General features: G+C 31.4%; 1 protein-coding gene across 2 annotated transcripts; it reads right to left on the minus strand.

Annotated features, from left to right (window-relative positions):
• Positions 1–385: 385 nt before the first annotated feature.
• On the minus strand, positions 386–10,469 carry LOC126845547 (uncharacterized). Of its 2 annotated transcripts, none has more exons than XM_050584229.1 (8): positions 9,972–10,469; positions 5,074–5,304; positions 4,121–4,983; positions 2,861–2,947; positions 2,064–2,158; positions 1,475–1,883; positions 1,178–1,359; positions 386–1,107 (listed from the first exon to the last, which is right to left on the minus strand). In XM_050584229.1, the coding sequence occupies exons 1-8, from the start codon at positions 10,003–10,005 to the stop codon at positions 921–923; spliced, it is 2,088 nt and encodes a 695-aa protein (XP_050440186.1). In that variant the 5' UTR covers positions 10,006–10,469; the 3' UTR covers positions 386–920. The 2 variants fall into 2 exon arrangements, with proteins under 2 accessions (XP_050440186.1, XP_050440185.1); XM_050584228.1 differs by having other exon boundaries at positions 387–1,107; positions 2,858–2,947.
• Positions 10,470–25,952: the final 15,483 nt, after the last annotated feature.

The following is a 25,952-nucleotide window of genomic DNA, read 5'->3' on the forward strand; positions in this document are numbered from 1 at the left end:
TTATGTTTTAATGTTAGGATATAACAACAGATTGTCTGCAGCATTATATCAACACTTATAAGGCAAAATTCTTTTTTGGCGGTCATATGTGTGATATATCGAGAGTGTAATCACACTTTAGCATCCACTAAAATTTTGCAAAACCAGACATTTTTTTAAATTATTTGTAAATTTGCTTATTAGTTTAATTACCGAGTCTAGGTAAAAGTAATGGATTAGAAAATAAGTTTATATTTATAATATTTTATTGGTTATTACAAAATTAATTACACTACACAATAAATTAACGAAAACAACAAAATGAAGTTAAAACCATATTACACTATTAATTTTTCAAAAAGACCTCCTAAAGTTCTTTCTTTATAAATACATACAATTTATGGAATATAATAACAATAAGTAAACGACATTGGCGATGAAGATTTAAAATACATTCTTTCTTTATACACATCATACATAATGTATAAATATTTATTAGAAATAAATAGGAACAAAAACCCAAAAAATTAGTTTGTTACAATCTTTTTAATAAACATAGTCAAAAAAGAATTGTTAACATTTTTAATCCCCATTACATAGAAAGTAATTTTGTTACTGGGAATGTGTTAAGTATCTATAACGTAATAATAAGTCAATAAATATGATAATATATACATAATGAAAGGATTACAATATGACTTGTGTCAGTTTTACGTTTGGGTTGGAAAGGGAATAAAGGATAACACACAAAATTATAGGTAAGGAGGCGGTGGCGGAGGCAGTTGTGGCCAGCTACTACTGTGTGGATAACCATGTTGAGTTGCAGCAGCATTTAGCCAATCGTTACTATCGGCAACTGTGTACCATCCGCCACTGTGATAAACACCTCCCATTGCCATTTTCGGCCAAGTGGGTCGGCTGCCGCCAGGCCCAACCCATTCCTAGCTGAGACGTTGCCGTTTATTTTGTTGTCCACTCTGTTGCTGTAAGTGCAGTTCGTCCTGTTTGATTAAACGATTGAGTTGCTGAAGATTTTCAATTATATCATTAAGCATGGCTAACGGAATTTCATCGGCGTAAGAGATACTCTTCAAACGACCGTTTTCTCGCAGCACGGACAATTGTTCACTAAACAAATTAAATTTATTAGAAACCATTGTACTGCTGTATACATTTCAACCCCGATGTATAAACTCACTTGTTGCCGCTGTACAATGCTATTTTCAGGCCTTTATATAATAGCATACAGCATCTCTGAACACTGCAGATAGGGAATATTGCTTGCACTAAATCCTGGATGGTCACCATGAGATCGGAATATATATATGGTTTAGCGTTAATGCAATGAATTGTTTTTCCTTGAAGAGTAGCTTTTTGAATCTGTAAAAAAATGAATACTTTATTATTAAAATAAATAGCCAGCATGAGTAATTTTTTTTTTAATCCATTTGAAACAGAAATTTAAAATGAACCGTAATCCTTAGATTAAACATACTTTGTAAGCAGCGTTATTTTGTGAATCGTGCCCCCAAGCTCGATCAGGGATTTTTTTCAATTCCCACCCTCGGCTTTGATCTTGCACAGGAGGCTGAGAGGGTGGTGCTGGACTGGATGGCGGTGATGACAAGTCGATGATCTCAGACGCCTGAACAGGTACAGGTGCCGGATTAATGTTTCTCATATTGTTGCGTTGTTGTGTGTTTGACATTCGAGAGCTTGGAACGCTTGTTGGCATCGGTTGACCATAAGATTGAGGAGTTATCATCTGGCCTTGGCCACGTTGGCTACTGTTGAAGAACTGTCGAATCTGGCCGTTAGTCGGCATTGCACTGTTGTTTACCATTTGATTATACATTGTAGTCATTTGCTGATTCATGGATGCATTGGCGTATGAGACAGGATTTCTGAAAAAAAAAAAAAAAATATATTACCAAAAAGAAAATATGAAATGTTTCTACTGGGAAAGACGTTGGATTACGGATATGTCTTTTGGCAAATCTGTGCACAAATCTGATTAAATTTGGACCCACAGCCAAAAGTTATGTCAATAAAAAATCTGTTCTGGTTTTTTTTTTAGTTCTTACCCAACAACAGGAGTGGTTGTGTTTGTAACTCTGACCAATGGTGGTGGTTGGTTATGCGCATTCATATGGCCATTGTTTTGTAACATTTGATTACCCTAAAAGTAACATTACAAACAACATTAAATATAACATTTACAAAATATTATTTTCAATTCGTTGTAAAGAATACATTATTCATCTATCAATCACATCAATTCAATATTATTTTGTATATCAATAAGTGTAATGAGATTATTATTGCTAACTCTGACATTTTATTAGTTTATGAAAAAAATATAAATCCAAGAAACTTAGCATACTTGGAAGCACAAAAATGAATAAGGAATATTGAGGTATATTCAAGCTATTAATTTTAAGTGTTAATTTGACGTGCGTTTGAAAAAAAAAATTAGCAAATATTTCTATAAATGTTTAATCATCGCAATGATGCTAAAATTTAGAATAATGTTTACCAACAACAGAATGTTTCTTTTTAATGAATTTAAACATATTATAACTAAACTATGTTTATCATTTGACATGAATGGTAATAATAAGATTTAATTTTTTAAGTATTTCTAACAAAAAGATATCCACCCATAATAAAAATATATACAAAACATTAATTTTCAAGTGCTCCAAGTGAAATCAATAAATACACATAAAAATAAATATTTGTTTGTAAATGTTTGTTTGTTTGTTTATGTATGGTTTGTCACAAATTTAAGTTGGTTTGGGTTTTCCAACAGACAAATGTCGAAACAATATTCACTTTATACAAACTAATAACTTAAGAAAATAAAGAAGAAAAGTACCACGTTATAATATTGAGCTGCTGCACTTTGGTTTCTGGAAACAGCAGTATAGTTACGTGTTGTCTGAGCTTGTGCGCCATAAGAATTTACCTACAAAAACATTTTTAATCATTGAGAACAGAACACATAAGTTTAAAAAAATCACTTAACTAAAAAATAAAAGTAAATTAATCCACAACCGCAATAATTTAGGTTAAGAAAATTAGCACTATACTTAATATTTTGTTGGTCTATTAATCAGCTAGATTTATCAATAAACAATTTCTATAAGTTTATAAAAAAAAAACAAAAAGTAGAAAGTATATGTAGCCATCCATTATACAAAATTCTGAAAAATAATTTTATTTGTATATATTTATTAGCAAATATGTCATAAATAACAATATCTGAAGTAGCAGTCAAGTATATTGAGAAAACTATTGTAAACCAAATTATATATTAAACAAACTTGTATAAACTACTTATTAAATAGACAGTTATTACAGTGATAATAAGGTAATAAAACGGATAGCTAAGACTAACAACAGATGAGTTGATTAAAAAAAAAAACTATGAATATGGTAAAAGTGATATTTTATGGACAAGTATTGTTAGTTTGTTGTTGTGATTTTTAAATTACATTATTTGTCTAGAAAAAATATTCATTGCCAATATCAAATGAAACCAATCAGAAGGAGTCGTTTATGTATTCATTTTTATGTTGCTAAGATTGTATTCAAATTTTTGATGAACTGTTATGTTGGTTGAATGAACCTTTGAAATGATAGTTAACAGATAATCTAAGTAATTGTTGATGTTATATCAAATATTGACCAAAGATTAATTGTTTATTTATGGTAACTTTTAATTTTATCAATTTCTTTTGGTTTATTCAGCATATTAGCAAAAAAAAAATTATGTTCTTCGAATATATTGCATCATATTGTTTAATATAATATGATATCATTTTAATTCTATAATATTGTTGTTATAATGAAATTGTGTATGTGATAATCGTAAAATACCAAAGAAAAAAGTTTTGAAATTAAATATTACAACTTATTTTTTATTAATATTTTTTTCACTATTAGAGCTCAAATTTGTTTTAACAATAAAAATCTATATCCAATTATTCTAAAAGCGTTTTTTTTATATAATGTGCAATAAGACTTAGGAAGTTATTTAGAAGAAAAAACTAAGAATTTAAGAAAAATTGTAAAAGCTATTAAATAAAAGCAGAAAAAAAAAGTAATAATTGTGAACCTATAAAAATAAAGTACTCACCATTTGATTATTTGGCCATCCGTTTTGATAAGTGTTGTTTTGCATTGACATATTTTGTGGTGGCACATTAGGTGTAGGCATAGCAGGATGCGAGAGGACTTTTTCGGAAGCAACCACTTTACTGAGAATCGGTGGTGGAGCCCTTGTCCATGCTCCTGGTGGGTTGACGGTCGTAGCCTTCTGGTTATTAAGCAACTGAGTGTCTACGACCTTAGCTGGCCAGTATTCTTCGAAATTTGTGTCGGGTGGAAAATAATTTTTTATGTCCTCTAAGCTGGTTACTATGCAAGAATCACTGGCAAACAATTCATTTCTTATGCCTTGCACTTTGCAACAGAATTTCAAGTACGCTAAATTCCAATTTTCTAACTTTTCAGAACGTAATCTTAAATTGTCTGTTTCGCCTTCAAAGTAGAATAAAGGAACATATTTTTGGTTATCCTTGATACAATAAGGTACGACAGACTCATTGTTTATTCGTATGAAGCCACATTTTTCACGACGTCCTGGTGCAATGTTACATAGCAACTTTTTGTAACACACTTCTATAAATGCATAAAACTCTTCAACGTCTTCTAATCGTACAATATAGTCTTTGCCGGAGTAAAACGGATCTTTGCCATACAATAAATCACAGTGCTTTTGGTTAATCTCGTTTAGCAATTTTGCTTCACATTCTGTTATGAAATGACTCTTGACTGAAGTACAAGTGTATATGTCTGCATGTAAATAGTTGAGATATTTGCTTAGTAATTGCGTTTCAGCAATTCGTACGGATACAAATTTCAAGTATTCGTTATCGATAACACGTAAGATGTAAGGAACGTAGCATGTATCACCGATTTTCTTCCAACCAAATCTACCTACATTAAACACACGACAAATAATGGGTTCTTATTATTTATCTCAGGGGTTGTTCAAATACTAATGTAATATTTAATTTTTTAGCTTACCCTTAACGCTTTGTTCATCTTCGCTACATACATCTTTTGGAGTAGCGTTGACCACAGCATTTGGTATAGTTATAATGGGAACCGGTCTACCTGCTCTGTTTATATAGACATTGTTAGGAGTACCAGCTGGTTTCGACGAAGCTGCTGCAGCTGTTTTTTGCATATTTTCTTTGATCTTAAGAGCCATAGCGTTGATTTCAGGGTCATCCCGTTCATTTTTAACGCTTATCCCTGCAAGCACAATATATGATAAACTATAGTACACGATAGAATAAATAAAGATCAGAGTATTGATAATAAGTTTTGTAATGTTATATTAAAGTTAATATTAAAAAAAGTATGTTTATTTAGTGTGATCAATAGTAACAAGACAAAGGGATCTTTTTATTAAGAAGATCTTTTTTTTAGACTCAGTTCTAAGACTCGAGAGCTAACAATTTGACTAAAATAAGCCTAATACACATTATAATTTTGTAACACATTCAAAAACTTAAATATACCTGTTCTTTTATTGTTTTTTTTTCTAGTTTTTTATAATTATACATATTTAAAAAATACTTGGGATGTAAATTTTAATATGATTCCATTACAAAAAACACTTTTTTTGGATTACAAAATTATTCAAAAGATTTTGATACATAAGAAGTCGAATAATAAATTATTCAAATACATTATATTCGCATAAAATATAGACTTAAACATACAAACACTGAGAAGTTATTTAAATAATTGAAAAAATTGTTATTCAAATAATTTGGTTTAGAAAGTATTTAAATAAATATGTATTTAAACAAATGTTGATAACATTGTAGGTATGTGTTTTGTTCAATTTATTTTGGTTTGGGAATTTCGTGAATAACTGAATCCGAATAATTTGCTTATCTCAGCTGGGATGTTATAAAATGGTAACAGCGTTGTTTGTTCAAGCACATTTTAGATGCAGCTCATTTATCATCTCCATCTAACCTTGTATACCGTGTCACTTTTGCTCTTTTGTCTTATAACAACAGTCGATAGATTGGCTATTGCTTCTGTATAATAAATTAACCAATACTTAAAATCAGTTGCATTTATGTATTAAAAATCGATTTTTTCCTTGCTACCAATTTTAGTAAAATCCACGATGCCCTTTAAATAGCCTTTTTGCATTTTTATCACAATAATAAAATTATGAATGTAAAGTGCTGTATTATTATGCCGTACAACGCCAGACGCAAAAAGAGGCGTTGAACCTACAGTCTGAGACATCCTCCCCACTCCCAACAACAACGTTTAAAAGCTCTTGATTACATTTAAAAAAGGGGGATGAGCAATATCCATTAGAGACCGCTTTGACGTATTAACAAAAAACTATTATTTTTAAACACTAGTTTGAAAGTCAACACGGTTTTAGTTTTGTTTAAAAAAAATAAATAAGTACAATATCTCGGGTTTATAGTTTTACAAGGTGTTTTTTATCAGCGTCAGTAGAGACAGTTGGAAATAAAATACCTGAAGAGAAAGTTTGACCAAATAAAACGAGCGCCTTACTTCCCGCTTGGAGAACATGTGAACGAAATGAAAGCCTAGGAAAATAATTAAAATCACTGCACTGTGTACGGACTGTGTGGCTCATAATAATATAACAAATACAGATTTCAAAATTAAAATGTTCAAAATAAGTACTATATTTTATGCATTATGCAAGCTGAATTATGGTGGTATTATAATAACAATTAAAAAAATATAATACACGTCGGTTATTTTAAATAATATTGTAAGCTTCAGGGCGAGTTTTTATATGTGTGTTTTTAGTTTTACAAATTTACTCATTAAATACCGTGATTACTATTAAATTTTGCACAAATATTACATAAATCATATTGTCTAAATGTTAACTTCCCATACACGTGGAAACATAAAGCTATAGCTGTTATGTTTTTACTTATTGTAAATGTAATTGTAAAACTATTTTTGTATTTGTAAACATTGTATCACGATTAAGGTGTGTTTGTTTAACATTGTCCACATAATTGCAACCAAGCGAATTAAACAAAAAGCGATATGATCAATGTTCGACTATAGGATACTTAAACCTATGTATACCAAGTATACTGTACACTGTACACAACATCAAACTATCAACAGACAACCTTCAAACTGCTGGCAATCATTTTACCTTCTATGTAAAAGATCGTATTAATTAAAAAAAATAATCGACATGATCATTTCAATCATTTGATTAAATAACTCATTAAACCTATTCAAGTCTTTAGTTGCTAATTTACAATACGAGTTTAAAAAAATAATATTAAGAATTTTAATCTAGAATTTAAAAGTATGCTAACCAAAAAAATAATGACTGGCCATTAACCAGTTTAAAATAATTATATTTTTCAAAGTGATAACAGGAAGTATGGTTAGTGGTAAGCGTTGACAATATTGAGTATGCTCCATCTAAACTTCCGCTTAAACTGCAAACGCCATTTAGAAATAATGTTGCAGTTTGTACACATTATTGTACCAAATTAGTTTGGCACAATAGGTTTGAGCTAAGAGTTACCAGTTTGAATGGAAGACATGCAGGTACACAGATACGGGTAAGTATGTTTAATTAATTCCCGGTTAACAAAAAGGTACCAGAAAAAATATACGGGTATCAACTCAATACCAGGGTATCAGTGAAATACAAGAACTCAATTTTTTTTTTTAACTGATTGCTCGTTTATTTTAACACAAATAATCGAACACTCAAACCCCTAATTTGGGCATGGTAAAGCGAAAAACACATTCTTGGCAATTTTGGTAATAATTATTGTGGAAAGACATCAGTGTTCAAAATGTTTAACTGCTAACTAATAGTTTTGGTGATTCACCATCTAGAGCTAGAAACTACAAAAAGTACTAATTTTTTATTTATAGTAACTACCAGTGAAACATTCTTAACGCTACATACCTAATATATATTAAAAAGTGTCACATAACCTCAAACAAATATTAATTTAGGTAAATTATATTTTTTTCATTTTCCATTTTTTGTAGTTAAAAACAAACGACAAAATTATTTATTACTGGAAATGCAAATATACAAGGCGATATTAGATGAGGGAGGACATAAGATTAAGATTTTTTCAAAATTGAATCGACATATGTAAAACAGCTATTTCAGATTGAAAAAGAAATACAGGCGTCTAAAAAAATTGCATAGCACAATAGATTACTTATTGTGATCGTTGTACGAACACTAGTTGGAGCAAACAGTTTAAAAGTAATAAAATATAAATCATTATCTGAAGTTAAATTCACAACAAAACAAATGTAGGAAACAACTTGTACAGTTAAGACTTAACATGTCAACAAGAACATCCTAAAATGGCGGCTTACCTACCTTCGTGTACATTCCAACTAATAAAAAGTTAACAAATTTCTTATTTTATTGTGGGTTTGTCAATTATTAGAAATTACAAGTGTTCAATAATAAGAGTGCTGCGGTCAAAACAGCTTATTGCTAACATCGCTAATGCTAAAATAAATATTACCTTCTCCCTAGTTCAGGTCATTAAGTAACCAACCGAAAAATGATTTTATTTTTTTGTATTTTTCATTTTAAACGAAACAAAGAACAGTTGCAAGTTGTTGTCTGAAAACACGACACATCTTTGTAATCTGAATTTATGGAAATTGTTAAAAAAAAACATATCTAAAAGAAAAACATTGTACAATAAAGTAAGAAATGCAAATAAATGTTATAGATTCAGATGTTTGACTAAAAACGTCAGATTGTAAGTACAAACAGTCTATAAAATCACACACATACCACATGTCACAACAGCACCTGTAAATTTCGAGTAAAATCTTAAAAATTGTCACAATAAAATATACCTTAAACCGTCTTAAGAGTTAAATAATTATTAAAATAACAAAAACAATAAAGGCGGGAATAAATAATAATTTATTGTATTGTATGTTCGGTGAACGTAAAAATTTAAATAAAAAAATGTATATTTCTAAAAATATATTGACGTTATGAAAGTATTTTTTAAAAGTAATGAAAATGAATGTTTACACATTACGTACTAAAGTTACGTATTTAATAAATTTATTGTAACCTCTTATTAATTTTTCATTAGATGAGCAATGGTATGCAAAATCGACCACCCATAAAAATGCAAAATAAAAAACTAGGTACATTTCATTGAAACGATCTAAAACAAAATACTTTTACCGTCTTTTGTTAAAAAAAAAAAAGCATTAAGTAGTAATGCTAAGTACTGCGCTGTGTATTGGTGTTTTAAAATCACCTGAATGGTTTTTGCATTTTAAAAAATAAAGACAAATCTTTGAGGGATAGTCACTTTCTGCTGACACCTTACACCACTCATATACAATAAATATGACAGCAGTAACCGGTATAATTAATACATTTCATAAATCACATGGCAATATTATTATTTGTATTAAATCCAAAATGGGTACTTCGATTATTTATTATTATTATTATTAGTATCATTGATGTACGCGTATTTATTTAGCTTATTTATATGAAAAAAATGTTATTTTAATCCCACGTGTCGACGACGTTTCTTTAATAGGATGTTAATTATAAATTGAGCTCAATAATATCGTAGGTAATAATATTATGTAATTGTCGTTAAAACAACGATCGATAAATTACACGAACCGATAACGATAACGCGACAACCGTCATTACAGTTGTAATCACCAATTACAAGTGTACCCGTTGTAAGCGTTATCATGGATTGTCGCCTAGCCGAAATTTAAAAAAAAACATTTAACGACGTGTAATAATAATGATAAATTAACGAAATACCTCGTTAAACAATTACGTCACGTAATAACGGAAAACGTTTTCACAAATCAAATAAGAGATAACAAATTGAATAATTTATTGTATTTACCTTCGTTTGCTGGTACGCTGACAACGGCAGTCATTTTTTATATTTATATAAATATTCGCGTATAACGAGTATTGAAATTAAACGTGTACCGGCTTTTTGAAACTCACAGTAAAATAGTCATAATATACATATATATTTAAAATAATCGTATATATATAAATATCGTTATATATAGATAGTGTATATATAAATGTATTATTTTTACATATAAAATAAAGAAGCGATATTTGCGTAAACGTTTTGATTATCAGTTGCACGCAACATGCGTAACATCGTAGCGTAATATATCAATTTATAATTACTAAATATTGAATAATAATATTGTTATTATAATTTAATATCGAGTGATGGCCGGTATCGGTAATGTCGGCAGCGGTGGTAACGGCGGCGACGGTAACGACGACGACGATGAAAAAAATGTACCACGCGGAGCGATAAGAGCAATGACGAAACGAGGCAAGCGGTGCCAACTGTGACTGGTGAGTGAGCGCTCGAAATGTCCAAACAAAGGGGAACCAGTGGGTAGCCTCTAAACGAGGTACGTCGTGAAACGAATCCCCGTTCACCGCCCGAGCCGTTCTCCACAGTCATACGACAGCGGCGGTACCGTCGACCAATCGGATGGCTCCGCCGTCCATTAACATGAAAAACCCATTAAGCGCCGACCCCGACGATACGTACCCGGATAGAGGCTACGGCAGCCTGAGCGCGCATAGTTCAAGGTTTTTTTCTACCAAAACAACTAACAACTGTACACAAAACGACCCCCACCACACCGCCCTGCAATCATCGTATATCACCCGCGAACGTGCACGCACGGCCATCGAGCCGTTGCACGCCAGCGCACTCTCTCTATCGCCTCTATTCGAACCACATTGCTTCGTGTGTGGACTGTAGAGAGATCGTTCCGTAATCGGAATTGCCGTTTGCCAACCGCTCGGCAACGACATTATGCTGTTTGGTTTGCCGTGCCTATATAGTTTATAACTTTCCCCACGCCTCCCACCATTCCCGTTCACTCAAACTGCCTACGGTTCTACTCACCATTGTGACCTAGAGACAGCGCGCCGGATATTATGCCCCGTTACCCACTTTACCCATTACAATTATTGTTCGCGCATGATTTAGTGGTTGGCACGTCTGATAATATATATAATGGGATTTTGGGTTGTGGAATGCCCAATGCCTATTGCCTGCTATTGTGTACTGATCGTACGACCCAGCGGCCAGCCCCCTCCATTCGTACTAATTCCATCCACGTCGAACAAACAATTTCGATTTACAAAACGATTATACAAAATCATGTACTATCAATGATGTTTTTTTATACATTTGTTCATGTAAATTGTATTATAATAATATTATATTACATATTTGGAGATTTTACATCTAGCTCGCACAGTGCCTTGGGCGACCTAGTTAATAACAAATAATACACGTGGCACTTCGTAATATGTTGTTCTGTCTAAATAAAATTATTCTTTCTTAAAAACTATTTTTTTTTACATTTACAACAACTAAAGCGTAAATTTATAGTAAACAATATAATTCAAATTTAATATAATTTTTTTCAACAAAAAAAAGTATTACATTTTTCAGTGGTTGAATTGCCTTGCTTAGGTTCTATTCATTATTTACACCTATAAACAAAAACCATGTATGGGCAATTTAAGTACTTTTGGTGTTAAACAAATAACGTAAATCATAATCTAAAAATTAGTTTTATAATATTTTATACTAGAATCTATATCAAAATTAATTTTTCATTTTAATAATAAAGTTGTAAAAATAAGACAACAAGGACCAAAAAAAATAAATATTTGAAATGTTGAGTCATGAGATGCTGAGTTTATGTAGTGAAGTGCCAAGGCACTTAAACTGCACAAACTAATGTATGGTATTTTTGTGTAGTCAGTTTGCGCATATGAGTTGAGTAAATTATTTAGGATTTCATGTTCATTTTTTGCTTTATTTTTGTTCAAATCTAAACCCACCCTCACTCCGAAAACTGTGCGATTGTATAGTTTTTTCAGGACCGCTTGAACTCGCACAGTTCAAATGTTTTACTGTGTAATCATACGATTATTATTTACAAGCGTGAAGCGCAGTTAGTTTGTGCAAACCAAAGTACGTACAGTTCGTTTGCACAATAACTGAATGTGTAAACCTCCCTTTACACAAAATATTATATACCTATAATCGTAATGTGGTCATTAATAAACAGTGAAGTGATTAAAAATATATTTATACGAGTACAATAAAACAACAAAATTATCATACAGTATACTAGCGTGGTTTCATGTCAAATTTCCAGGCAAATCGGGTCCGGTTTATTAATGTCTAAATTAATTTTTTAATATAAAAAAAAAGTTTTAGTAAATTCGAATTTAAGTAAATTTGTATTGGCTATATGGTACAATTTTCGTTTATGATTTTATAGCAATTTTGAGAGTTGATAGTAGAATGTTTGTACATTTATTTTTTATTTTTAATTCTTATTTCTTACACCGCACACGCACTGTATTGACTTTCCATTTTTTATTACATTTTTAAATCTGTCAAAAACGCAATAGATTTGTATTTTAAACCACGTAAAGAACTTAAAAAATCATGCTTAGTTAAATTCAATAAGCTTACAACATTTTTCAAGTTTAAATTATAAAACATTTTGTCCATCCAAAATGAAATTTCTTACGGATAAAAAGTCGTATTCAATATCGACATTTTGGAACATATTTGATTCTTATACATTGTTTGTTATAGATTTATTTAGTACCTACGAGTTGTAGAACTATTTAACGTTTATAGGCGATTATTAATTATTTTATTAACGTTCTACGTATTTTTTAAAATTTTATTTGATTATTGACTGTATTTTAAGTATTTTAATTCAACACTTAATTTTCTAAGTACATTTTGTAATTTATATTTATTTATTACTAAAAAGTGATTATGAAGTGATTATATTAAGTAACTTGAAACTTCTGAACGTAAGGAACGCAGAAGAATGTGCAAACGATAGAGAGGGTTGGAGACTATGTTGTTGCGGCGATGGGCCTTAAAAGCCTGTAAAAGCCCAGAAGAAGAAGAAGAAGAAGTGATTATTTAATCATTTAACTTAATTATTACTAAAAATTATTTAATTCAATCAAATTTCTATATTTCGTTACGTTATGTAATGCGCGCAGATACAAATAATACTATACAGTCACACTACCCTTCCTTCCTCCCGTCCTTAATTGATCAGCATACAAACCTAATTTTAACAAATTAATTAAATATGCATGTTTAAAATGAAATACTACAATTTAAGTATGCTAATAATGATATTTGACCCAAACTCCAACAAATCTATTTCAATAAAATTATTTAAAATAAAATGCGGTTGCAAAGACATTCGCGATGGATGGTAAATGCTGCACTTATGTAAAATAAACAATTTTGACGTGCTATAAAAAAAGCGCGTATACTCGCATTTAAAACGTCCAGTGTGTAAGTCATTCAACGCTCTTCATGCCTATAAAATTTATATTGATACTGCTATAAAATATAGCTTTATAATAAATGTAAACTAAGTAAAAATGTAATTAAAAAAACTTACAGAATTTATCAAATTTAAGATGTTTTGAATAACGATATGCCATCTATAGTTTAAAAAAAAGTATATTCTTCGATTAGAAAAATGCAATAATATTGTGATAAGACTGATTAAATGAGAATCCGAAACAGTACTGACTAGGTTCCATGATAATAGATATTGTGTAATCGTATTTCACATTATTAACATTATGTATACATAATGGTCAATAGGGAGCGATTTAAGGACAAGTGTTAAACGTGATAACTGACAACTAATAGACAATAGACGATTTTTTTTATCTCTTCTTTGAAATTAAAGTTTCTGAAAGTACCTACAAAATATCACAATTTTTAGGGCGTTAAATGGGAAAGGGCGAGCGGATGAGATAGCACACGACTGCCGCAGTTATAAATAAAGTAGTAGCAGACGATACGATCTGGTAAATTCGTCTGGAAAGTGGAAGCCTGACTAAATCAATCAGGTGTAGCGTACAAAATACGGCCTTCCGCACAGAGTTGGTCATTTTTATTAATGTTAAAAGATAATTGTTAACTTTATAAATAACCATATTGGTCATGAATAAAAATTTAGCTATTGCGTACGAATAAAATTAGTCATGATTAAAAAGTTACTTTATTGTAAGTGCATGCAAATAATATTTTTAGTGACTTAAGAAAACATTTTTGTACAATTATATAATATAATTTTAAGATTTCATCTAAATTAAAAAAACTTAAATAAGACTGAAGTTTACGCATTTATAATAGCGCTTGCCTTATTTTTAAATGGACTTTAAACTAAAAATACTGGATAGAACATGTTTTCGTAGAATGATAATTTTTTTTTTAATAGAGATAATAGATTTAAAAATAAGACATTTTTATCTAAAGTAGTATTTTGTTTTGCCTAAAACTACTTGATTAATAAACATTATAATACTATCCTATCAATCGAGTATTACAAAAAAAAAGTTATTATAAGTAATCCTATGCTAGCTGGGTTCTCGTTTTATTTATTTGATAGAAAATAGTTTGTTAGAATTGATGGTTCGATGTCCTCGATCATTAATGTCGAATCAGGTGTACCATAAGGTGGTCTTCCCTTTTATTTTTAGTTTTTATGAACGATCTTGATAAAGTTTTCGTTCGTCCACAGTGTTTATTGTTTGCCAATGACGTTAACATTTTTACTGATATCTATTAATAATATTACTGATTGTTAAACCTCCTTGCAGATTTTTATATATTTTATTAGTAGTGCTCTTTGAATGGATTGTCTGTTAATTTAATCATATTATATTAATAGATTAATATAATCTATTTGTTTATAATATTGCAGGAATTAATTTAGTTAATGTTAAACATATTAAGGATTTAGGCGTAATTATTTTTGCTGATTTATCTTTAAACGAGCATAGAACTTTCGCTTATAACAAAGCTCTAAGGACTTAAGGTTTTATAAAAAGGAATTGTTGGGAGTTCACGAACCCTATTTGCATTAAAATTCTATACTGCGCGCTGGTTCGGTCTATAGTAGAATAAAGATCTATTATTTGGTCACCTTACTAGTTTACGTTTGTAAATAAATTAGAAAAACTACAACGTTGGTTTTTACGCATGATAGCGTTTAAAATTGGTAAAATTGATGTAGACATAAATGAAATAGCTTCAGAGTTTCTCGCCGGCGAGTTCCTGGCATATTTTAAATCTACGGTCTAGTTAATAACAAAATTTATTGGCTCGAAATTATTAATTTCATTCCCTTTAATGTCTCTTATTTTTCCTTACGTTTCACACCTGTATTCTACAGACTACACCCCTAGCCATCGGCAAAACTTAAGCTATTTCGGCTCGGTCCACCGTATGTTGCTATATAGAATGTATTTAATTAGTAATTACGTTGATTTTTTTCATGATTTATTAGATCAGGTGAAAGTTTATATTACATAGTATTTTTTGTTTGACTAAGTTTTTTTTTAATGCATTCTAAACTATACCTTATATTTTTTTTAGTATATATTTTATTGTTTTTATTGATAGTTTTTTTAAAATTAATTAGTTTGTTAGATTATTATGCTATTTGTATACTCTATGCCCATTTGGGCGTTATATTTCAATAATTAAATGAAAAGTAATTAATAGCTACGAAAACAATAATTAAAATCATGATTGAATAAGTTAATCATGGGCAATAGTTTAATTAGTCATGATTAAACTAATCACGCATAATAGTTAATTTAACTATTATTTATGGTTGTAACTTGTATGAATAATCAATTAATGTTGTATGAATAATGCACAACAAAGAGAGCAAAGCTTAAACATAGCAACAACATTTTTATCAAAATTTACTTTTTTGTATACTCCTTGCTACTAAACATGCTGAAAATGTCTATTATATAATTTGTTGTTAAAATAGAGAGTACCAACAAAGATAATTTATGGAAGTTGAGAACCATAAATTTAAAAGAGTTTCACATTTATAATACCTAGGACCGATAATAACACTAGACTAATAATACAAATGAATAAATAAATAATAAAGATAAAAACAATATTTAATTATTTACCTAGAGCGTAACGAATAAATAAATGAACTATTTATGTAATTACCAACCTTCTGAAATATTGCCAGTAGGTTCCATTTTTCTATCTTTTTTTTTTTAACTCCACCTTGTTATGTAAAATGGCACCCCACGCAGTTGGCGATGGTTTGACAAAACTCACTGTGTCATCTCTTACAGTCTTACAGCTGTAATGGCTAATGATATAGAATTCTCATTCGACGATTGATAATTTGTTTTACGAACCACCTTTAATAAAAAATGATCCAACTATATTATGTAATAATATCCACGCATAAAACGTCGGGGTAATTTCGTATGAAATATACTTTTGGCCCACAGTAGGTGGCTTCAAATGAACATTAATTTAGAAAAGTATAAACAATATCCCAATAAAGTTATATGATTAAATAATCTGTACGGAATTTTTTGTAGTTTGACTATCTTCTTTGATAAAGCATCAAATAAAGTATACCAATATATACATTTTTTAAAAAAATGATCGTAATTTACACACATTTTGTGATAATGGATATTTCAGCGGGAATTTATTTCGAAAGTTTTTGGTTATCGATGGCAGTAAACATATTATATTAATAGAAGAATATCCAACAATAATTTGTAATATCTTAACTCAATGTATTAATTTAGTTCTATGTAATTTTTTTTTTTTTTTAATTTAATATGTATTCAATGCCATGGAGGAGTTGAGAAAATGTGTTAAGAAAACAATCCTGCATTTACTAACAAATACCATGTTTGAGTGATTACCTGTTTGTGTTATATTATATATATCTCATCGTTGAGCTCGTAAATCAAGTGTTGTTTCCGTTATTTTAGCTCGTATGTTTCAACTGTAATTAAGGGGCCACTCGCTCTTTAATTGTGGTAAAAAGTATTAAAAGTATCTGCATGAGCACAGAGAAATGTTAACTTGAACCACAAACTTCCTGCTTTAACTGCTGTGACGTAAATGAATGCCCGCCACCAGAGGGCTGAGCGGCGTTTGGTCGAGGCGCACCTGCCATCTGACAATAGCTTTGCAAATGCAGTGTGACCATAAAACAAAATGTATAGTTTTTGAATACTTTCAAAAAATTAACCCACATTGTTGTAATAATAGCAATGTTAATGTTATTTGTCTTCCTTACTCAAAATGTCCTGATGTCTGAAAACTATACAAACATAACACCTACGGTCTTAAATAAAAATGCCTACTGCTAATTTTGACAACGTCGATTAACACTTTTAAAACTTTCGCATCGGTCACTAGTCCAGGCATTAAATCAATGTATACACATGCCCACGAGTAAGCATGGGCTAAATATATTGATATATCAAAATATCGATAACTATGACTTAAAATATCGATATATGTTTGATATTTTCAACTAGATGATAGTACCGACACACAATAGATGAAAGCAGAAGAGTCACTTTCAATGTAAACGAAAAAGTGACAGCCATTTTGTAAAATCTATTTATTTAGTATTATAAAATACTATAAATAATTTTAGGTGCTCACTCCCCCCCCCAAATATCAGTGTAGCCATATATTGTAAGAAATAAACCGTATGCATATTACGTATGATAATAATTAAAATTTGATAAGCCAATGTAAAATTTCAATTTTCAGTGTAAACATCGTTTCAGAATAATGCTATTTTGATTCCTTGATTTGAGAAACAGTGTTGTTGGGAGGAAATTTCTGAGTCAATACAAATTAACATTGGCCTTCCGGTATTGTCATTTATAGTATTTGGTATTATATATTAAATCTTTACACAACCAATAATAATAATAATGTATAAATATAATATTATAGTGGTGTACTAAAAAGAATGTGACCGCCGCGTTGTTGTGGGATAAGTATCATCCCTGTATTCATTTTTATCAGGGTCCGGGGCCTAGTATTGATATTAATGATATTTTTGTACTATAGGCATACCTACGAGAGAACGGCCGTAAAAGACCTAGTTATTTCCTTCATTCCGCGGAAAAAAACATTAAATCATGGATATTTTATTTCTTATCTCTTACTGAAAGTGAAAGTGTAACGCGAAAATAGCCACATGACATTTCTTGTATCCAGCCCAATAACATATCCATGTTAAATTCATCTATCGCTGCGCATCAAATCCCCTTCCACATACCTCGCCATACCGATCGAACACTTGTCGGTGACGATGGGTGAGAGGCGGCGTCGACATTTGTGCGTTGGAAGTTGGAAAAATGGTGGGAGATAATCAGCCTAGCGCACTCGCGACCGTCAGTATAGGGCCCGGATAGTATAGGTTAACTATATTGATTTTATCAAGTCTTCCTTAACCGCCATAGCGCTAGCGTGATCCACGTTGTTGGGGTCAATGCCACTCTCATAATTTTAGGATATATCTCTGACAAATACATTGTAAGTTTAGAGAGCATGCGTGAACCACGCTTGTAGTATTCCGTGAGTAACAGCGTCATGTCCAGTTATTTTATTCGAAAGAAATACATGTTACTAAAGCATCGAAATGTAAAAATTTAAAACAAAAAATACTCAAAGTTAAGAATTGGATTCCAAATATTAGATGTTTAGAATACCCGAGACATTTAAATGCTTTAATGTATAGTGCATTTAAGAGTCACGATCGTGGCTATTATTAGGGGGCGATTTATTTTTATGTAATTAAATTAGTGGACTGTATTTCGATATTATTTATGTGTGTATACATAATATCACGCATAATATCCATACTCAAGGATGGACCTTAATAGTGCAAAGAACTGCGCCTTTAAGGACCTAGAGAGGAGTTTAAGCTCCATAGCTAATATCCTTATAAAACCTTAATAGCCTTTTAGGTGATATGGTCAATATGAGCTTTAGGGCATAACGAGGGAACAAGAACGAAATCAAGATCACAAACCTCATTGTCAATGGAGACAAGAACGGTGTTATTTATTGAATAGTAGAATTTACGAGGGGAGCGGTATCTATAAAGAGAAGGACATAGATTTGCATTTATCAACGTTAAAAGATAGTCCAATATTTGCACTCCACTTGACTAATCTGTCCAAGTCTTTCTGTAAATTCACGCAATCCATTAGGGTATAAATTCTAAGAAAAATCGTCATGTCATCTGCAAAACATAAGATGTTACAGTTACGAGGGACACTTAAGACGCTGGGTATGAATAGTGCAAGTAGAATGAGAGACAAATTTCTGCTTTGAGGGACACCAGACATAGCTGTAAAAATATAAGTCTTGAAGCCGAAAAGTCTAACCCACTGGGGCCTGTTACGTAGATAGGAACGCAACCAGTCAAGCAGCAGATAAACGAATCCCAGTGCCTCAAGCACAGATATATAAGCGCATGATGGTTCACAGAGTCGCAAAATCTGTGTAAATCACGTCCACTTGAGACTCATATTTAAAGGAATCATAAATGTAGTCATAGAAAGTAATATTATACAAGTTACGGTTGAGACTACCCGGGACAGAGCCGTGCTGCTCATCAATCAGAACTGGATTGAAATGGGACATAATGCTATCCAGAATTAGTAATTCAAACGTTTTCGATAGATGAGAAAGAATAAATATAGACCGGTAATTCTTTACGTTTGTGTTAATACCAGACATAAAAACCGGAGTGGTGTGGCTAATTTTCTAAATTTCCGGAAAGTTACCTTCATCAAAGGAACAACGGAAAGGTTATAACAAGTCTAAGCTGATAGATAAAATCAGTGGGAATACCGTGAGGACTAACAGAAGTACAACCACGCAGGGCAGACAATTTCAGGAGTACACCTTCAACGGAGAACAATGCGTTTTTTGGTAAATCGTAGAAGAGTAATCTAAGGGACTGCATATCAGTGACACAAGGTGTAGAGGAGTAGACAGAGATAAAATACGAGGCAAACATATCAACAGTCTCTTGTTACTTGCTATTAGAGTGGTTATTAAAAGTAATAGTTTTTGAACTGCACAAGCAGAACATTTTTTGCGAACAAAGTCCTAAAATTTATTAGGATTACTAGCTAGAGAGGATTCAGTTCTTCAATAAAAATACGATAGCATTTTCTAGATTCGCGTTTACACATAGCACGAAGACGAGAGAAAGATTGATATTCAAGAGGGTCAAGTGTGGATTTAAGTATAGCGTGTGCTTTGTTTTTAAGATTTTTAAGGTTTTTCAGCTTTCAAGAGACTTAAACAGGGAATTTAGAATTAGTAAAAGTAACAAGGGGAACAAAACAAAGAATAGAAGTATGCAGAGCGTCAATGAATATATTACATCACAGTTAACATCGCAGCGGAAAAAGTAGATTTCCAATCGAAGGTAGACATAATCTAATGATATTTGGGATAGTTGGCTTTGCAGAAATTGTGGAAAGAATGAGAATTATAAAGATAAGTAAATTGTTTGTGCCAGGACACAGTATAAGCGGTGGAGGGTGATAGAAGTCAAGGGGAACAAGGAATTCAGGGGATGCTTCAACAGAGATAAGGTTGGAGCTGCAAAACACGAGATCTAGAGACCACGGCTGGTTAAAATGTAATTTTTTTAAAAGAATCCAAAATAGACAAAGGATTTAGGGACACATGACACACGCAAGTTAGAAGGGACGAGTAAGAGAGGCCACTGTTATCATTGGACCAGGAAATATCCGCAAAATTGTATCACCAGTAAAAATATAAGAGTGATCAGGGTATTGTTGCAGAACTAATACGACGGACGACATATAGCGCTTATAATAAGCATGCGGGCAGTTTGGAAGAAATTAGACAGCACTAATCACTAATAATGTACTTGGAAGTGTGAATGGAAAATTGGACAAAACAATGTTCAATACCTATATTAGAAATGGAAATTAATGAAGAAGCAATACATTTTTTTGACACCAATCAAGACACCACATCTATCAAACCTAAACATAATATAATTAAATAAACCAAGCTCATTGCTATACATATTATCACGCAGGCAAGACTCAGTTAAAAATTTAAAAAGTATAACCTATATAACAGTTCAAGGTGAAAAGTTTAGTTCTTAAGCCACGACAATTTTGGTAGAAGCCAGTTACTGGTTTACTGCCTTCTGCCGAATGTGGTTCCGGTTTGGAGGGTGCTGCTGATGGGTATTACCGTTTTTTATTGAGTGCAGATGACCTTAGCAAGACCATTGAAGAATCGGATGCACAAGTCCTTTTCGGCAATACCGCACATACTGTCAAGTTCTAGGTGACAGGACTTAAGCTGCTGATAGTGAAGCTGACTCTTGTCTCGAGCAAATCGAAAATCAGGAGGGAGAGGTGAGCCAGTACGTTTAAGCTTGCCAAAGGCAAATAGCAGTTAGAGAGCAACTTCCTTACTACCGCAAAAAAATTTGAGAGGGTGTACACCATTTTGTCCAAGTCTACCCAGACGCACTAACCTCGGAGATTATGGTATAGTACAGTTAAAGTGAAGCAAACTACTTTCAAGAGTGCTTCTATCATCAGTGATACGTTGGGAGGCGGATATAGAAGGAGACTCCGGGACACCGTATGCTTGTACATTCTATGCGTATATTTTGTACTCATACGTTTCATGAAGTAGTTGTGCACAAATTGAGGCAAGCTGATCAGAAGGCTCCTTAAGTACAAGAGTGGTAACTCTATTTGTGAAATCCTCAACATCTTGACGAAGTTTGGTATTCTCGGCTTTTAGTCCACAAATTTTTGGACAGATAACCGTTCAAAGTTTAAATATAGGGAATATAAGAAAGGAAAATTACCAATTCTGCTTCTTGTCATCTCAATTGAGTTTTTCTGCTGATGAGATTTATGGTAGGATCTATGGTATTCAACTGTGGGGTTGCGCCAGTAATTCTAATATCGAACTCATCCAACGTTGCCAGAACATCGCTCTTCGTACCATTGTTTCAGCATATCGGTATGATAAGAACGACATCATCCACCGCTATCTAAAAAATAACATCCGTGCAGGATGAAATTACCCGGTTTGCCCGCAAACACGCAAAAAAACTGGAGCTTCACTCAAATACAGCTGCCATACAACTCCTCGACAACTCGCAAGACATCAGACGACTCAAACGACTGAAGCCATTCGACTTAGTCTAATTATTAGATTAAGAATGGGACTAGTGGAAGTAGAACCCCACACATGTTTTGTATTTGTATATATATATTTTACTCATATGTATGTATTAATACTCTTTTGATTTATATTTATAAAGATTTTTAATCGTTTAAATAAAAATGCCCTTAGGCACTTAAAAAAAAAAAAAAAAAAATGAGATTTATGAAGCACCTGGTTACTTTATCTAATGTTCACGTTGTAGAACCTGCTGGTACCTATTTCCCTACACAATAGAGTCGGTACGCCCTTATGTCCCTCTTTGAAATATTAGTAGTGGTACTTTTTTAGCAGTTTTGCGTCAGTTATATTATTCCAATATAAAAGTCGAGAGCTCCTACGTATGTTTTTAATTATAGACCGATATCTATACTCTGTTCACAATAAGAACGAACCTCGGTAGCTACCTGAAAACGGGTTTTTTACGTGGCATTCAGATAGCCGCCGAGGTTCATTCTTATTGTGAACAGAATATAGTCAACCAATTTTTTTGTAAACTTTTTTGATATACATCGTTCTTAAGTGAATTGAGTGTGTTTTTTTGTCAACACTTTCTTTGTTTCATGTTGTTCGACGACGAAGAATACAATTGTCTTTCCTGAATTTGTTCACGTTGCTTTTGAAGATCATAAGAAGATACTGTGTACACAGATTTTTCTAAGGCGTTTGATACAATAGATTCACGGTTATTTCGTTGTTGCTGAGCCTGTTTTATCATGGCTGGTTCGTATATTATTGACAGGAGATTTGTAAATCTATTCTTTATGTCCTATGATCTCTGAACTGCTCTACATGACATCTAGTGTACCTCAACGTGGTCACTTATTTTATTTATTGTTTAACTATATTTATGATTATATATAAGATGTTTTGCACGTGTTTAATATCAAGATGTGACTGCACTGAGCTAAAAAGTGTTTTAGTAATTGAACAGCTGAATGGAAAAATGGATAATATTCCTCAACACCAAACTTTCGAAAAATGAAAGAACATTGTTATTTCCTTTATAACTCCTGTTATAATTTATAAGTTAAGTTTCAATGGAATATTATCATTCATACGCTAATATATGAAATAATTACCTTTCAGCTACAAAATGGCTATTTATTGTTTATTTTTAGAATTGTATCCTTTTTCCACTCGGGCTTCGACTGTTCAATTGGTGCAGTGCTATCTTAATCCTGAGAAGTGTAACATTATTTCCTTTAACCTTAATCTTGGACTGCAAACGAATTTACTTATTATTTGAATGGTCTACCACTATTACTGTTTTTTGAAGTCATAATCTAAGCGTTATTTTTACAACCATTGTTGCATTTTAGATCGCATTTAGACTGGGTCGTTTGTAAACGACTACGCATTCTTCGATTTTTGTACCACATTAAATTGCATTTTAATTTCCTATCTTATTGTGGGCATTATATTTTCATTAATACGTTCAGTACTTGAATATGGATCTGTGGTTTGGAGTCCAAACCTGTTATGTAAAATTAATTTAATTGTAAGTGTAAAAATAGATTATTAGCCTGTCTGGTTTTTTATAGAAAATAGATCACCTTCAACAAAGCCATGACCCTAAAATTAAATGTTTTAACTTATGTCCGTTAGTAACCAGAATACAAAACACTGACCTCCCATTTTTATAAGCTTAGGTACTTAGGGCAAAATTGATTCTCCATGTCTCATTGAGTGTATTGGTAATTGGGCACCTTGTATTTTTACCAAATCTCATGAAATCACCACATCACAACCTTCTGGTGCACATTTGTTCAGTGATGACCTTTTTTAGGGTTATGCGATTAATAAATACGCGTATTAGTGCCAAACTTTCACAGCATGGTTATGCTGTAAAAGTTTGGAACTAATCTAACCTACGGATTTGGTTGGTAATCACTGATCATATTTTGTACCTAGTTTGTGTCTTAAACGTCCCATAAAACAATACTAGAAGACATTTGTGAGAAGTTAAAATATACAAAAAATGTCTAAAAGTGTAAATATTTCCGCTAATAGAATTAGTTCATTGATTACGAAGGAAATAAGTCAAACTAGCTAAGTTTATTAAAATACAAATTTCAATGACTACGTTTTTGGTTCTTTTGACTGGATGTTGGTTTTTAGTTTTAGCTTTAATGACGTAGAACCGGCAGTATTAAATAATTATAACATGGCCACATGAATTTCCGTCGATACTCATTTGCTTATGCAAGGTGAAAAGAATACTAGGGGGCGAAGACAATTAGATAAATATATCAGATATCACGTTGATTACCAAGTCTAATTTTCAAAAACTTCCCAGGAGCATCATGATAATACTCGAGTTCTCTTACAGTCTTTTGTTCTGTAGCATGAGTGTTTTCGCAGTACATATTATTATGTTTGTCAAGGACACTTAAGCCATCTAGTTTTATGTAATTGTACCAAATATCAATAAAATCCTCAAAAACATGTTATTTATCTGTTTGTTTATCCTATTTATCTGTAATACCTGTGGTAGCCATTCGGTTTCTCTTAAAAATTAAGGCCATTCGGTCATAGGTCATAACAGCTACTAAACGATAGCGGAACAAATCTAGTTTAGCGCCCACGCGTTTTTTTAGATTTCTTTTTTAAAATGTGTTTTTATACGTATATTTGGTCGGTCGGACTTTCTTTTGAAGTATTAAGCAAAAACATCGTTTACTTCATTGTTTTAAAGTGCAATAACTTCGTGAATTATAACTTCTTATTAACGTAGAAGTTGTGGACGTAATGTCACAAAAAAAAACATTTTATTATAATACCTATTGAGTAAAATTTGTTTTTTTCATCTACGAACACGTTTTTTAAAAAACTTGATTTTTCCTGATAATCATACTATTAAAAATTGATACAAAATACATTTTGTACAATTAAATCTTGAAAAAATCAAACTGTTATGCTTACGGGGATTGAAAGCGGATGCTTTTTAAGGAGATTTATGTAGGTAATATTTAAAAAGAATAGGTTTTAATAAATTTCGACCATATTAATTTGTTTTCAGGTTAATTTGTATAAGCATCAGATTATTAGTTTTAACATATACAATGTTTTTTATGAGTTTAAGTTATTTTGGTGGTACAAGAAACTAATTTAGACCTAAAAGCATGACAAAATTACGTCTACTTAAAATGATCGGATTTCAATGCTGTAAAATATTTGAGATTTCGGGCTTTTTTCAGGCTATTGTGGAAGTTGATTTTTAAATAAATGTTTCATTTAATTAAAAAAGACTAGGAGGTGAATACTAAAAATTTGATAAATTTAAATAAAATGTAATACTAAATATAATAAAATTTGTATAAACAATTTTAATTAAAAGATTTTTAAATCTTAAACGTAAAAAAACAGACCACTTCCAATCCCCTTAAAAAAAGTGCCTTAAATCACGGTTCACATATTTTGGTCTTGATTTACACATGAGAGCCAGAGGGAAATTTTTTATTTTGTTGCAAGAAAATTTTAAAGTACGATACTGATAGGACTAAATGACTGAACTAGCGAGTTGTGACTACTTCGGACGTTTTTTTAGATAATAAATACGTTTTAGTTAGAATACCTATTGTGATTCATTATTATATTAAAATTTTAGCGAGGAAATGAAGGTATTTAAATTTTAAACTGTTTAAGTACTATATGATTTTGTTTACTAAACATTTATAAAGATGAAAATACAAGTTAAAACTCTATATTGCACTT

This window comes from Adelges cooleyi, unplaced genomic scaffold (assembly GCF_023614345.1).
Source record: "Adelges cooleyi isolate 19-005CV unplaced genomic scaffold, UGA_ACOO_1.1 ACOO_flye_CR_arks_rails_tigmint_CR_PRNA_8, whole genome shotgun sequence".
Taxonomy (NCBI): domain Eukaryota; kingdom Metazoa; phylum Arthropoda; class Insecta; order Hemiptera; family Adelgidae; genus Adelges; species Adelges cooleyi.

Excerpts from the sequence above, each read along its gene's own strand:
- LOC126845547 (XM_050584228.1), bottom strand. The coding sequence starts at position 10,005 with ATGACTGCCGTTGTCAGCGTACCAGCAAACGAAG. Across the intron at positions 2,159-2,857 it reads CAGCTCAATATTATAACGTG|GGTAATCAAATGTTACAAAA; the intron begins GTACTTTTCTTC and ends TGTTACTTTTAG. Across the intron at positions 1,884-2,063 it reads ACAACCACTCCTGTTGTTGG|AAATCCTGTCTCATACGCCA; the intron begins GTAAGAACTAAA and ends TTTTTTTTTCAG.